Raw genomic sequence first — 12,778 nt, 5'->3', positions numbered from 1 at the left:
TAGGGCATGTTTGCAGTGACTCATGTTTAACACTAGTTCTCAAGTTTACAGCAACTACAACAATCAAGTTAAAGGTTCACTTCTGATAATGCTTTAGCCACACTTCAACTTGAATAGACTGCAGCAGCACAGACGGGAAGATGTGCTAGCACACAAAACCAGCCCCTCCAGCATAACTAAGAAAACCAAGTCGCTTAAATCTCACAGACATTCAGTTAACACATCTAAGACATGTCAGGCCAAAACAATAGTTTATTTTGTTTTCAGCAACATCTCAACCATCAAAAAATAAACTCTAACACAGATGGATGGAAGACTTCTCTACAGTGTAACTAAGTGGGCTCTGACCCCAGGGGTTTGAATTGGAGTAACATTTTATTATTCATCCAATAACTTAGGAAGCATGAGAATAAAGTGCTTTATTTCTGAGCTGGTATGAGGTCATCAATGGACTGGCCTTTTTCAAGGCGTTTTTCCATTTCAATGAGCAGCTTCACACCATCCACCACCATCTGCACCAGCTCCACCTCAGAGAAGCCAAGACGATCAGCATTGGAGACATCAAACACCCCTCCGACAGCAGCTGTGTCCACACCACCTAGAGCAAGAGATTTAGTTAGTACACTATCACTGCTAGCAGAGGTAAGTCTACCTTTCTTCTCTCACTAGCTTGAGGTGGGAACAGAGCAAGAAAACTCTCTACAAGTTGCCACTGCTGCCTCCTCCTACATGCAGAGAGATAAAGCTGCATGTGACCGCCAACATGAGCCACGGAGCATGCCGTTAGGCCAGCTCTTTATTCTTGTAACCCAAGAGCAATCTAACCTGTGGTCAGAAGCACCTACTGTAGCCATTTCCTAGCCAGAAGTTAAATCAGGATTCCCATCCCTTCTTACACCACCAACAGCTGCCATCAGGTCCACCTGATCTGGTGCTCAGAATACCAGATAGGACATACCTAGATAGCCAGATACAGCAAGGTATAAGCAGAGCACTGGCACCCGCACCCCCTCAAGCTATGATTTTAAGGCTTGGTTCTCTCCACGTGCTTACCCTTTTGGATGGTCTGACAGACACTGCCAGTCTGAACCAAGACATGGCTCTGGCTGTAGCCAGGCTTTTGCTGGTGTCTTAGGGCAGCCTGACTAGGACATCACTGTGTCACCACCTCTCACCTGTGCCTCGTTTCTGCAGCCGAAGCCTCTTAAGGACTTCTCCAAACTTCTCATGTTTCCCAAGGTTTGGTAGCTTAATGTGCACACCAGCACGGAGTCCCGTTCCAAGGTTGGATGGGCAGGTCAGGATGTAGCCCAAGTGTGGATTCCACATGAATTCATAGTTTTTGGACTTGAAGAGAGTTTCTATCTATAAATAGAAAGAGTGGATGTTTAGAGATTGTTCTCTGCCTGAAAGATGTAGGTCATCCATTAGTGCTCATTTACAGCTTCAGTTACGTAGCAACAGTCACAACAGTTTGAACAGCTATTTAAGTCAGACACATAAGCCCCCTCCATTTGGAAAAAAGGGTCACCAACAAGGGGCTTTTAAGGTCTTAATCTTGCTCCTAGCAGTAAGACACACTACACTACGAAATCTGAAGTCACTATCTCTTGGGAAGCTTGACTTAGTACATGTCAAGCTGGCATGTCTGTTAGGATTAGGGAAGGGGTTGGTACGGCTCAAGTTCATATCAAGACTAGAAGCTGAGAAAAGCATTCAGCCTAGAAACTTCAGTCCAGCTTTGCCCATTCACATTCAACCACATTTCTCCTCCCATCCAGGGTGTCTCAATGTTTGATTTATAGAACCATGTAGAAATCCTTTAAGTACAGTTTAGAAACTTGGATAAGGGTGCCACATCAGAGGACATATTCTAGATTTCATAGCCACAATGCTTTGCCAATATAGGCATTTCAGAGCCCTCACAACTCTGGACCTGATCAGGGTGTTCCCAGAGACCCAAGCTATGAAGCACCATGCAGGACTCGGGAGAGGGCTTGAAAGAGTTTGCATTCTCGGCTCTAACCAGAGAAACATGTACCATTTGAAGCCACAGCTCAGGCAATGTTGATTTACCTGTGTTAGCCCAGTACAGAAGCGGGTAAATACTTCCTTCATGTTGCCACCTTTTTGCATGGAAATAACTCTAAGGTGATCCTCCTCATTGATCCAAACAAGGAAGGTCTTGTTATCATTGTGCCTAGAAGACAAGGCAAACAACTTGTTGTCTGTCCCACCTGACGTTTTCAAGATAACTGTAATAGCACCAAATTACTCATCATTGTAGCTTTTATTTCAAGAGGCTCACTTAGTTGCTTCTTCAAAGAAATTAATCTTACTTCTTTTGTCCATGCAGGACCTAACAAAGTTAAGCTAGTCGGTTTTACCCTGCTCTTTTCAAGAGGTAGTTTGAATTGGCCTATATCTAAACAGGTCAGAATGAGTAATAACATGACATTAGCCAGTCTTACAGTATCAAATCCTAAAATCATCCCCCTAGCTCACTTGTGGCTTGAGTTTACAAATTTAAGAGATTTCATCTGTTCAGCAGTTTGCAGAAGGGTGATGAGTACAAACTTTGAGGCAGCCCTGTACAGCGATGTTCATAATGACGATGCTGACAATGTCTAACAAAGCTTTCTATCAGAATTTTGTCAGATTCTGTTAAACTCCACTTTGTACCTTATCAGAGAACTAAGTCAAGTTTTCACTATTAATTTTAGATCGGGGCTCTTCAGAGATGGTATAAAAGCCTCTGAACACCAATGGGCCCCTCTTGTTCTAGCTTGCAGCTGGCAGCAAGTACTATCGTCAATATTTATCATGTTGATAATTTCTCAGCTTGATTAGGATCAAAAATTAACTAGTACCTGAGGAAAGTTATTTATGCAGACAAGACTGAGACTTTACACTTCAAGCTTGTAGATTAGTCATGCTCAGATGACAGCACTATCTAGTGCTGGCAATCTGCAGGTAGATGACGCAATCTTAAAGGTGACCTACAGAAACAAAGCATGCTTCCTCTGGATTGTACTGAAGCAGCTACAGTAATAAGACTGGAGTATTCCAGTTGATAAAAACCTAGCCCTTGGCTTACAAGGGAGCAAGTTAATTATGCTGCAGAAGCTCCCGCGATGCAGAGTTTTATGTAGGTGACCTACATCTGACAAGCAGAATCCTTCCATTCCACACCTCTGCATCAGTCAACTCATGTCACTGAGTCTCTGGAGGCAAGGGCGGAAATCTTATCACTAGTACAGGTAAAGCCACACTAGTCCAGCATCAGTGAGTTTCTGCAAGCAGAAGCGATGAGACTACAAGGGAGCAACTATGCATCCAGTATCAAGTCTGAGCTAAGCCAACACTATGGTTTGGTACCACAAGTTACTCTAAGCTCCTGGGACAAGAGCTGAATGTAGTGGCACATCTACTCCTTTAGAAGTGATCTACTTTCATGAGCTGCTGCAGCTGTCTGGTGCTTCACTAACCTGGATGGGTAGGCTCTGGTTACAGGCTAGCCAAGCTGGCTTGTTCCTACAGCCCAATGTGGTGCATGGTAACACTTGTCCAAATTCTGCTGGTTTAGATGCAACTTCCCCAGAGAAGATCACACAAGTTTCTTATTAGATTCAGTAATATGAGTTCAGAAGCTGCCATTTTGCCCAGCAGTACAAGCCACAACCAAAACTGCAAGATTTTTTTTGCAGGGACTTTGTACGACTCCTCCCTTCCAGGCATACTCACCAGATACCCCTGGCATCAGGCCAATCTCGTGCCATCCCAGATGCCAACAGAAGAGGAGAAACTGGCTTGTCAAACAAGAAGTGATCATCAATCAGCTGCTGTTGCTCTGCATCAGTCATGTTCCTCAGAGCATAGTACTTCCCCTTGAGATCACCTTCCAGACTACCCAGAGCTGGAAGACAGAGTCACTTTTAGGATGGGACCAAAGATGCTAGACATTCCCAGCACTTTACAGACCACACACAAAGTATGGCAATGTCTGATCTGCTGGGGTTCCTCCCTTGCTTTCATCTGCAATGGCAATGCTTTTGCAGCATTACAGAACTTAAGGCAGTATCAGATGATTTGTCTGCACCCTCCAGGCTTTACAAGTAGCCTTTGTTCCCTTACATGCAGTATAGAATCATTACTGCTGCTTAACTGTAGAAGTGGAGTGGTTTCTTCCAAGGAGAATCAAGGTCATGAATATAACAAACAGTATTATTCTAGTCAAGGACTGTTACCCTGCCCTTGAGAGGTTTTGGAACAACTACACTCTCAGTCTCCAGAATTGCACCTTGAGTGTATCCCTTCCTCTCACTTAATGGAGTTGGGAGGCAACAGAAAAAACCTGCAGCTGAGGAGTTCCACTGAAAACTAGGGCTTACTCTAGTCAACTGCACATTTGGAGGAAGACTACACCTCTAAGCAAGCTCAACATTAATGAAGGGCAATTAAAAGCAGCCACAAAATACTGCAACTATGACTCAAGCCCTGAAGTTGCTACATACCTGTTAGATTTCAGGTTTGAGCCATGATGAACCAACCTCTTTCCCCACACACACAGAAAGAAGCTTTCAAGATCAGCAAAGGTCAACTTAATGCAGTCTGACTTCCCTCTAACGTGCTCTTGCTGTCAGCTACAAACTGCAATGCTGATGCAGCTGTAACGTAATGAGCCTTTTTCAGGGAAGGCTCCATGTTCAGGCTAAGTCTTGAGGGACGCTGCTTTTGCCAACTGCCTCCATTTTCAAACTGCAAAGAACACCTCTTGCGCAAAAGACGTAAGTAGTTTCCCCAATGCACCCAGTTCTCACTTTACCTTCAACAGAGAGCTTTTCGATAGCCCGCCTCTCTCCTCGACTACAGTGCGGGGGAAGACAGAATCCACGGATGCTTCTACCAGTTCTGACACGGGAACTTAGCACGTAATTGGGATCCAGGTCATCACCTCCCTACAAGATTAGGAAATCAGTGAGTACAGCCCTGTTGCCAAGATACCTACCCTAAATATATGTAGCTCCCATGCATTTAAGCATGCACCTTATACTTGAGATATTGACTACCCGGCCTGTAAGCCAGTGTCTTGCTTCAGGACTATCTTCTTCAGCATTAGCTCAAGTATTGTGTAACACAACCGTGTTTTGAGGCTAAGGCTACAGCTACTAAGTAGTGCTAGAAGATAGGGATACTATCAGACCATCAGTTTTATGTCCATTTCAGACTACAGGGCTTCTGTTACCCCTTCAGATCTGCAGTCTAGAGGTATCAATATGAGGCAAATCCTTGTTCTTTAGGTAGGTGTTTACTCTTGCAAACGAGAATTATTCACTACTGTCATCCAAAGTATCTTAATTTATTCTCAAGATGACCTATGGCTAGCCAATCAACATGACATTAGGAATTCTTAGAGTCTACAGTAACATTTGAAATCCATAACATGGGCAGAAATCCTTACTCATAGCCATAACAACATCTATTCTATAGTATGAGACTACCAGGCGATACTTAAGACCCAAGATCAGATAGTAGAAAGTGTTAAGTTTTATGACAGTCCTTGACTCCTAGGACAGTGTTGTTTAGCTTGACTACTACAGCCCACAGTTCGTGGAAATACATGAACATGTTTGGCATGTCCTGTGTTGCAGCAGCACACGAAGCAAGCCCCTGCTGCATACCAGCTGCCTGGTTCTACCCAGCCACTGACAGCCTACAGCAGCAAGCTCTTGAGTCTGACTGCACTGGACAGACAGCCTGTGGGTCTGTGCTGGGTGAAAGTGAGCAGGCAGAGCCTGAGCAATCAGTTTAGGCTGCTGCCAACAACTGGTACTCAGACCAGTAGGCATTAGTAATTGATCAGAAGTTTATACCTGCAGGTTATCAGCGTTCAGGTCAGTCTTATGCTCATCAGTTGGTTTGTAGCCACCATGCCTGTCTTCAATAACTGGATCAAAGAGTTCCTTAAACACATCATAGGATTCTTCATCACCAGCTACGCATCCTACTGTCATTATGAAGGGATGGCCTGGAGTGATAATAAAGTCAGAAGAACTAAGTTTGGGTGATGTTTGGCTGTATTCCAGCACAGCACTAACCAGGCAAGTTCTTTAGTGGTAGGTCTAGTCACTTAGAAATGCATTCTTACACAAAAACTTTTGGAAAGACCCTACATTTTACACTTAATCCAGTCAAATGCAGTGCTATGGAAACCTATAACTGTGGCCATTACACCACGCTCATTTATCAAGCTTGGTTTAGGACAAATTTGCACAGCACATCCAATTTCACTAGCTAATTCAGACCACCAGATAGAACTTTATGTCTAAACAATCATGCCCTGCTGTAAGCAAGCATACTGTGCTTTTTGTTCCTTCTGCTACAGACAGAGCTGCATTTCTGTAGTCTGCTCATAAATACCACCTCCACAAGATTAGTTTTAAGTCACCATATTCAAAAGCACCAGTTACTTCAGCTGGCTCACACAGAATATTCCCAATGCATTTTACCAGGATTATCAACCCCAGTCTGAATGACATCATCCAGGGTGAAGCCACTGGGTGTGACTCTGTCTCTCAGTTTCTTGTATAAATCCAGGGTTAGAACTTTGGCCATGTGGTTGTTGTGGGTGCTCAGGTCCGGGTACTCCTCATCAGGAGGCAGTCTCTGATTATTTAGTTGGGCCATTTTGATATTGCTAGAGTAAAAATAAATACTGTAATGTTAACATGTAAACACATCTGCTCCCCCTTTTTTCATAGAAGTGCTAGAGAACATCACATAACCAGTTTAGGAATAGACCAGAACAGCCAGGTAAGCCCACGTAACGCCAGGGTTGGGTTTTTTCCCCCGGTTGTGTTAAAATTAGAATGCATTTGGTTTGGTGTGGGGTTTTTTTTTTTTGTTTGATTGAAAGTATTTAGCAGAGCAGTTACATAATTGAAGTGTCTGGGAATTGATATGTCAGATCACAGCAAGGAACGTGGCTTGATACAACAAGGCCTCTTTTAACACAGCCATGCATTTAGTGCTGTCTCTCAATGCTTTACAAGATTTGCCTCTCAGCAGCTCAAGAGTTTTGGGTGCCATTGTCAAGAAGCACTTCCAGTAAGGAGGGAGAACAGATCGTTATGCAGATCTAACGGTCCCCGGCCGTTACCTGGGTTGTCAACCCCAGTCTGGATGACATCATCCAGCGTAAATCCACTGGAAGTCTGTTTATCCCTCAACTTCTTGTACAGGTCCGGGGTCAGCACCTTGGCCATGTGATTGTTGTGAATGCTCAGGTCAGGGAACTCATCAGCAGCAGAGTGCTTCATCTTCAGGAGGTTGTGGCTGTTTGAGAAGGGCATGTCTGACCCTACCGCAGTCACTAGGGGAGAAAGAGGGGAAGCCTATCACTGGGGGCTTGGCAGGCCTCCAAACCGCCTGGGGTGGGAAGCCAGGCACCCAGGCAAGGTCACCTTGGCTGCTGTTCCACCCGTGCCTTTCACACCTTTGTTGCTACAACACCTTCTATGAGAGCCAGGAAGGAGGAAAGAAAAAAGTTCTTCACCTCCACCAGCCTTGCCCCGTCCTTAAACATCCCAGCCGCAAGGGCAGGGGCTCTCCCCGCTCCTCCGGGGCACCGCCCGGCTGAAGGGACCCGGGTGAAGGGACGCGCCCAAGGTCGCGCTGAGCGGCCGTGGCAGCGCCGGGCAGACCCGGCCGGCGGCTCTGGGGCGGGGGGAGCGTCCGGGCCGCCGCGGGGCTGGGGGGGGGGGGAGTCGGCCCCGCCGCGACCCCGGGCCGGGCGGCAGGTGAGCGGGGCGGCACGGCGATGCCCTCGGTGGGCGGTCGCGCTTCTTCCCGCCGCTGCCGGGCGGGGGGGACCCGAGCGCCCCGACCCGAGGAGCGATAGCGCCCGGCACCCTCCGCGCCCGCGGAGCCCCGGCTGCTCCCCAACTTGGGAGCGGAGGGGTGGGAAGCATCCAACAAGCCATTATACAACAGACGGTTCCCTCGGGGGACCTGGCTGGGGCGAGCATATGTAACTACCCTGCTAAATACCGGGTTAATCTGGTTTTAGAGCGGGGCCCGCTCCAGCTGGGGGCAAGCCCGGTAAGCACCTGCGCCGCGCCCCGCTGGAGCTCCGCGCCACGTCCCCCGCCCCGGCTGCACGGCGGGCGCCCCTGCCCCGCGCTGCCCCCCGCCGCACCCGCAGCCCCGCTCCCCCCCCTCAGCCGGACCGGCTCCATCCCACACAGTGGGAAGGAAAAAAAAAAAAAAAAAAAAAAAAAAAAAATCTTATTTCGAATCTTATTTCAAAGCTGCAGGACGGCTCGGCTGCCCCGGGACTTACCGAGGGCTCCGCAGCCAATCCAAGGACCTCCGCGCCCGCTCAGCGCCTGCTGCTGCCCTAGCCGGAGTGGAGCCTCAGCACCGTCGCCGCGCCTCTTTTATATAGAGCGCGACCCACCGCCCCATTGGCCGCTATTTATAGCCCATTCATTCCATTGGGCCAGGCGCGGGAGGGCGGGGCGAGCGCCCTGTCGCTGGCCGGGCTCAGCTTGCCGCCATTTTGCTTGGCCTTGGGAGGCTGGGGGGTTGGGGCGTTGGGGGTGGGGGGCGCGGCGCGGCGGGACTCCGCCGGGGCGGCTCCCCGCAGCGGAGAGGCGACGGCGGCCTTGTTGGCTTCGTACATGCTTGTGGAAATCCATCTCTGTTCCATCAGCCAAGGGTTGTCCGCAGGTGGCGGTGCCGTTGCACACCAAGACAGCCATGCGGCCTGTGGCCGCTGAGGCTTCACACCTTGGTTGAGGATTCAATAACGGGTGTAATAACCTGCCATCCTAAAAACAAGGGCTTGGTAGTGTCAGGACTGGCACGCCCTGAGTCGCATGAGTGATTAACTGCCCCCGAGTTGGCTTGGCAGAAGGCACTGACATGGCCGTGGATCTGGCGCTCAGCGCCAGGCACCCGAGAGCAGCGGCCTCATTCCACAGAGGAAGGAGCTGCCGCTCACCCTGTGCCTCGCCTCCAGCACCTGCGAAGCCGTGGGCTCGATTTGCAGTGTAATTTGCAAGGAAGTAGGGTGGTTGTGTAAAGCACAGTGAGTCTCCTGCTCTTGTCATGTGCCAAAAAAAAAAAAAATTTTAAGTTTTATTGGAGAGTGGCTGATTTCCCACTGAAGACAGAAGCAGGAAGGCTGGGATTTGACCCATCTAAAGCTCACCCGAAATTCATTAAAATATTGACTTCCACTGGTCTCTTTGTAGGAATGAATGTAGGGTTTACTGCTTAGACAAAGCTAAGATGCAGCTGAGAATCCCATTGTTTGCAGAAATAAATATATTAACGTGAATGACTATCTTGATGTGGCTTTCACCTTTAGATAGTAGTTTCTTTATCTCTCTCTGACGTGTATTTCTCACAACAGAACCCACGTTTATCCTCCTGTCCAAACAGAGAGTGTACTTATCCACGTGAATGTGGATCTGAGTCGCAGAGTTGCTGTCTTTGACACGAGTTGTGAATGTCAGGAGACATCAGCTAAAACTCTTCCCCCACCACAATTCTTTCAGCACCACAACCAGTACCCTCACCCTGACGACGAGAAGTGTGTGCAATTTACAAAACTGCTTAGGATTTAAAAAAAATAATACAGAGGAAATCCTTACAAAATAAAAAGCATAGACTGCTTCAAATAAAAATGCGTTGTGTTTGGCTGCCATCCAGATTTCCGAGTTATTCCAGGTCTGATAGACTGAGATGCTGAGTACACAGATCTCCAGTAGAAGCCAAGGGCTTGGCATCTGTGCAAGTCTGGTCTCTTATCTCTCGGATCAAAGAACAAATCCTCTCTCTAGGTCTCCTCTGCCTTTTTAACCTCACAAAATCTTCCCCTACATTTTCCTAGTTTCACACATTGCTCATGCTTCACAATAGTGTAAGTTGCAAATAATGCCATCACTATTAAAGTATTAAATGAATGTAAGTGTCAAATCTTACCCAAAGTTCTCAAAATAAACGTAATATTGCTGGATGACCTCAGTTGCAACACTATTATTTTTTTATCTTTTTTTAAATCTTTTTGTCAAAGTCACACACAGTTCTGATTGTGAATTTTTTTGATGTAAAACACTTAGTTATTATTTTTAATTTATAACAACAGAAATAAAACTAAGAGCATTTTCTGACATTACACCATATTTTTATCGTGTTTTTCTTCACCAAAAAAAGCGTATCAGGGTAGGTACTGAAGGCTCCTCTGTCTTATTCCATAATCTGTTGCCACACAAACAGAGAAGCAATCAACTGTTCTGTACTATAATTGTTCTGTAGATTTGTGGAGTCAAGGTCACCTCAAGAACCAAAATCCAAGGATCCATTTCTATTCATTGGATACGCTCTTTCCCTCCCAGCCTTGCAGAACAGGGAATACCAGTCATTATAGTTATTATAAGCTGGTAGTATTCTCAATGTGCCATTCATTATAGCATCTGACACAAACAGACACCTCTTCTTCACAAAACTTTTGTCTGAAAAGAAGACATGGAAAGAGAGTCATGGGCGGAAAACAACCAAAATATATCCAATTTACATGTTTAATAAACAATGCACCCTCTACCCCCTTTTCCTCACCACTATTTGCCAAATTTCTAGCATGCAGTAAGTCAGAAGTGGCTTAAAACTCTCACTGGGTTTTATTCAGACAGCATTTTAAGATTTGCTGAAAGCTGTGTGTAAATTGGATCCTACCTTTGTTACAGCATCCCATCCCAACTTCCCTAGTGACTTAATTATAGATGCTGTGCAGTGTGTCAACAGTCTCTGATCAACTCTTTTATCTAGCTCATCTGCTGAGAGAATACTTTCTTTGGATAAGCCTGTATGGCCTGTTAGACTGTGATAAAGGCACCAATACGTACTTTCTGTGCTGGGATGGTATCTTAGTGCATACTGACTTACACACTACATTGCCATTCTGCAGCTCAGGATGGAAAGGTGGGGTGATTACTCCAGAGATCTCTGCACTGAGCTTCAACAATGAAGAATTAAGGGAAGTTAATCATGGGCCATGCAGCTAACTTCCTAAGAGGCTTAATTATAAATGTTGTGCAGTGTACAACTGCAAGAGGAGATGGGTGTTAGCTAGTGAATGTGTCTTCTGAAATTACTCACGTGAACGTAAGATGAACCTGAAGAATTAGGGGATAAACATCTTCTTGAAAATCTAGAAGAATATTCCAAATTAGGAAATAGCAAGAGAAAGTGGTTTGCTACAAACAACTGAATTTTTCCAATTCCTAACTGACAACTAAACAGCACTTGAAAATTAAACATAACACTCATGTATCAGTACATTAAAGAAATTGCTTATAGCTGCATCTGCTTAACTTCTCAAATGAAACTTCTCTTCCCATTTACATTTATTGCTTAAAATATATTTGCCTAGTTATTATCCTTGGTGTATTTTTTCACACTGCTTAGGCAGTCTGTTGAAAATTACTGATCGTTTCCAGTGAGCTGAGTGCCTGTGGAAACTAGGAGTTGCTGAGAGTCTTGATCTTGCGTACAGCGAGGCCCAGTGATTTCAACAGCAGTTCATCATGGGAAAGAAAGGACATAAGAACATAAACAATGACAAGTATAACCAATGACACTAAAAATGACAGAAAGAAAAAGGTAGGTACAAATATAAAGGCACAGTAGAGCCATGATTGCCAGTCAGAAAAACAGCTGAGTAGGAGTTTGCAGTTTAAGAAATCTCTGAAACTGCATACATTATGTTTAGATTAGATGGAGGAGAGTTTCATAACTAAATAACAAAGACTACTGCAATTATGATATGGGCAGGTCAATAGCATAACAAAAAATGTGTTCTCCCTGAAGTTACTGGGCAAAATTTCCCTTATACTTGATGGAATCACATTCATTAAAAAAAATTGCAAATTGTCATCTAAATGGCTCTCCATTACTGCGTTCTTGATTGTGGAAGGATGACTTTTTCTCCACTATTGTGCATTACAGGTTACTGGTGAACACAGCATTGTACAGAGCATTATCTGATTTAGCCGGGAACATTACCTGCACGTCCAGGGTGATTCATATGCTCTCTGCTATGCCCATACCCCTCCCATGCCAGGTGGCCTGGGCTTGTTGCAAGCAGATGAGGCGATACTCTCCTCCTTTGCTCCTCCTTGCCTCCTGACTACATCCCCCGTACCACCGGAGCACGCAGGGCTCTCCACATCACTTCAATCCTAAACACGAGACAGAAGTAGGAGTTAGTACCATGCTATTTGGGGTTTAGATAACGATTCCTCTGCTTCTGAGCCCGCATTGTGGTTTCTCCTATGGCCTTACGAAACCCATACGAAGAGCTTGGCCGGCCCTGAGCTGCTTTTTCCCTGAGCAGGCAGCCCTGGGGGAGGGCAGGCAGAGCTTTCTGGAAGCCGCCTGCCCAGGTGCCAGGGGTGAGGCCCGGGTCCACTGACAGCAAAGGCAGAGCCATTCCCTGGGGAACGGGCTTCACGCCTGCTGGCGGCAGCCCTCAAGCCTCCCCAAACACACGCTTGATGGGTGACAAACATGAGTTCCCATTGGGTTCATTGGTAACTCTCATGGCCCTTCACAGCAACCCGCCGCCCACTGGGACCCCTCAGGTTTCACCAAGAGGCACGGTGAACGGCGGCTGCCCCTCCACGCCCTCACGGCCCCACAACGGGCTGGGACCGCCGCCCCTCGCCGAGGCAGGACCACTCCGGCCGGCTCGGCGAGGGGTGCCCGGAGGGCT

At 46.6% G+C, this 12,778-nt stretch overlaps 1 protein-coding gene across 3 annotated transcripts; it reads right to left on the bottom strand.

Annotated features, from left to right (window-relative positions):
- Positions 1-234: 234 nt before the first annotated feature.
- On the bottom strand, positions 235-8,409 carry CKB (creatine kinase B). 3 transcript variants are annotated; one of them, XM_075150993.1, is made up of 9 exons: positions 8,342-8,409; positions 7,160-7,372; positions 6,510-6,697; positions 5,874-6,028; positions 4,826-4,958; positions 3,745-3,916; positions 2,077-2,200; positions 1,176-1,365; positions 235-598 (listed from the first exon to the last, which is right to left on the bottom strand). In XM_075150993.1, the coding sequence occupies exons 3-9, from the start codon at positions 6,685-6,687 to the stop codon at positions 420-422; spliced, it is 1,131 nt and encodes a 376-aa protein (XP_075007094.1). In that variant the 5' UTR covers positions 6,688-6,697; positions 7,160-7,372; positions 8,342-8,409; the 3' UTR covers positions 235-419. The 3 variants fall into 3 exon arrangements, with proteins under 3 accessions (XP_075007094.1, XP_075007093.1, XP_075007095.1); XM_075150992.1 differs by lacking the exon at positions 6,510-6,697; XM_075150994.1 differs by lacking the exon at positions 7,160-7,372.
- Between the last annotated feature and the right edge of the window lie 4,369 nt (positions 8,410-12,778).

This window comes from Calonectris borealis, chromosome 5, assembly GCF_964195595.1.
Source record: "Calonectris borealis chromosome 5, bCalBor7.hap1.2, whole genome shotgun sequence".
Lineage (NCBI taxonomy): Eukaryota > Metazoa > Chordata > Aves > Procellariiformes > Procellariidae > Calonectris > Calonectris borealis.
Note: the sequence above shows the minus strand (reverse complement) of the source record. Positions and strands in the feature narration are given on the sequence as shown.

Bases quoted from the DNA above. Each gene is read 5' to 3' on its own strand.
- CKB (XM_075150992.1), bottom strand. From the start codon at position 7,352: ATGCCCTTCTCAAACAGCCACAACCTCCTGAAGATGAAGCACTCTGCT. The intron at 3,917-4,825 runs GTAAAGTGAGAA...TCTGTCTTCCAG, and splicing joins CGAAAAGCTCTCTGTTGAAG to CTCTGGGTAGTCTGGAAGGT. The intron at 599-1,175 runs GTGAGAGGTGGT...CTCTTGCTCTAG, and splicing joins GCTGCAGAAACGAGGCACAG to GTGGTGTGGACACAGCTGCT.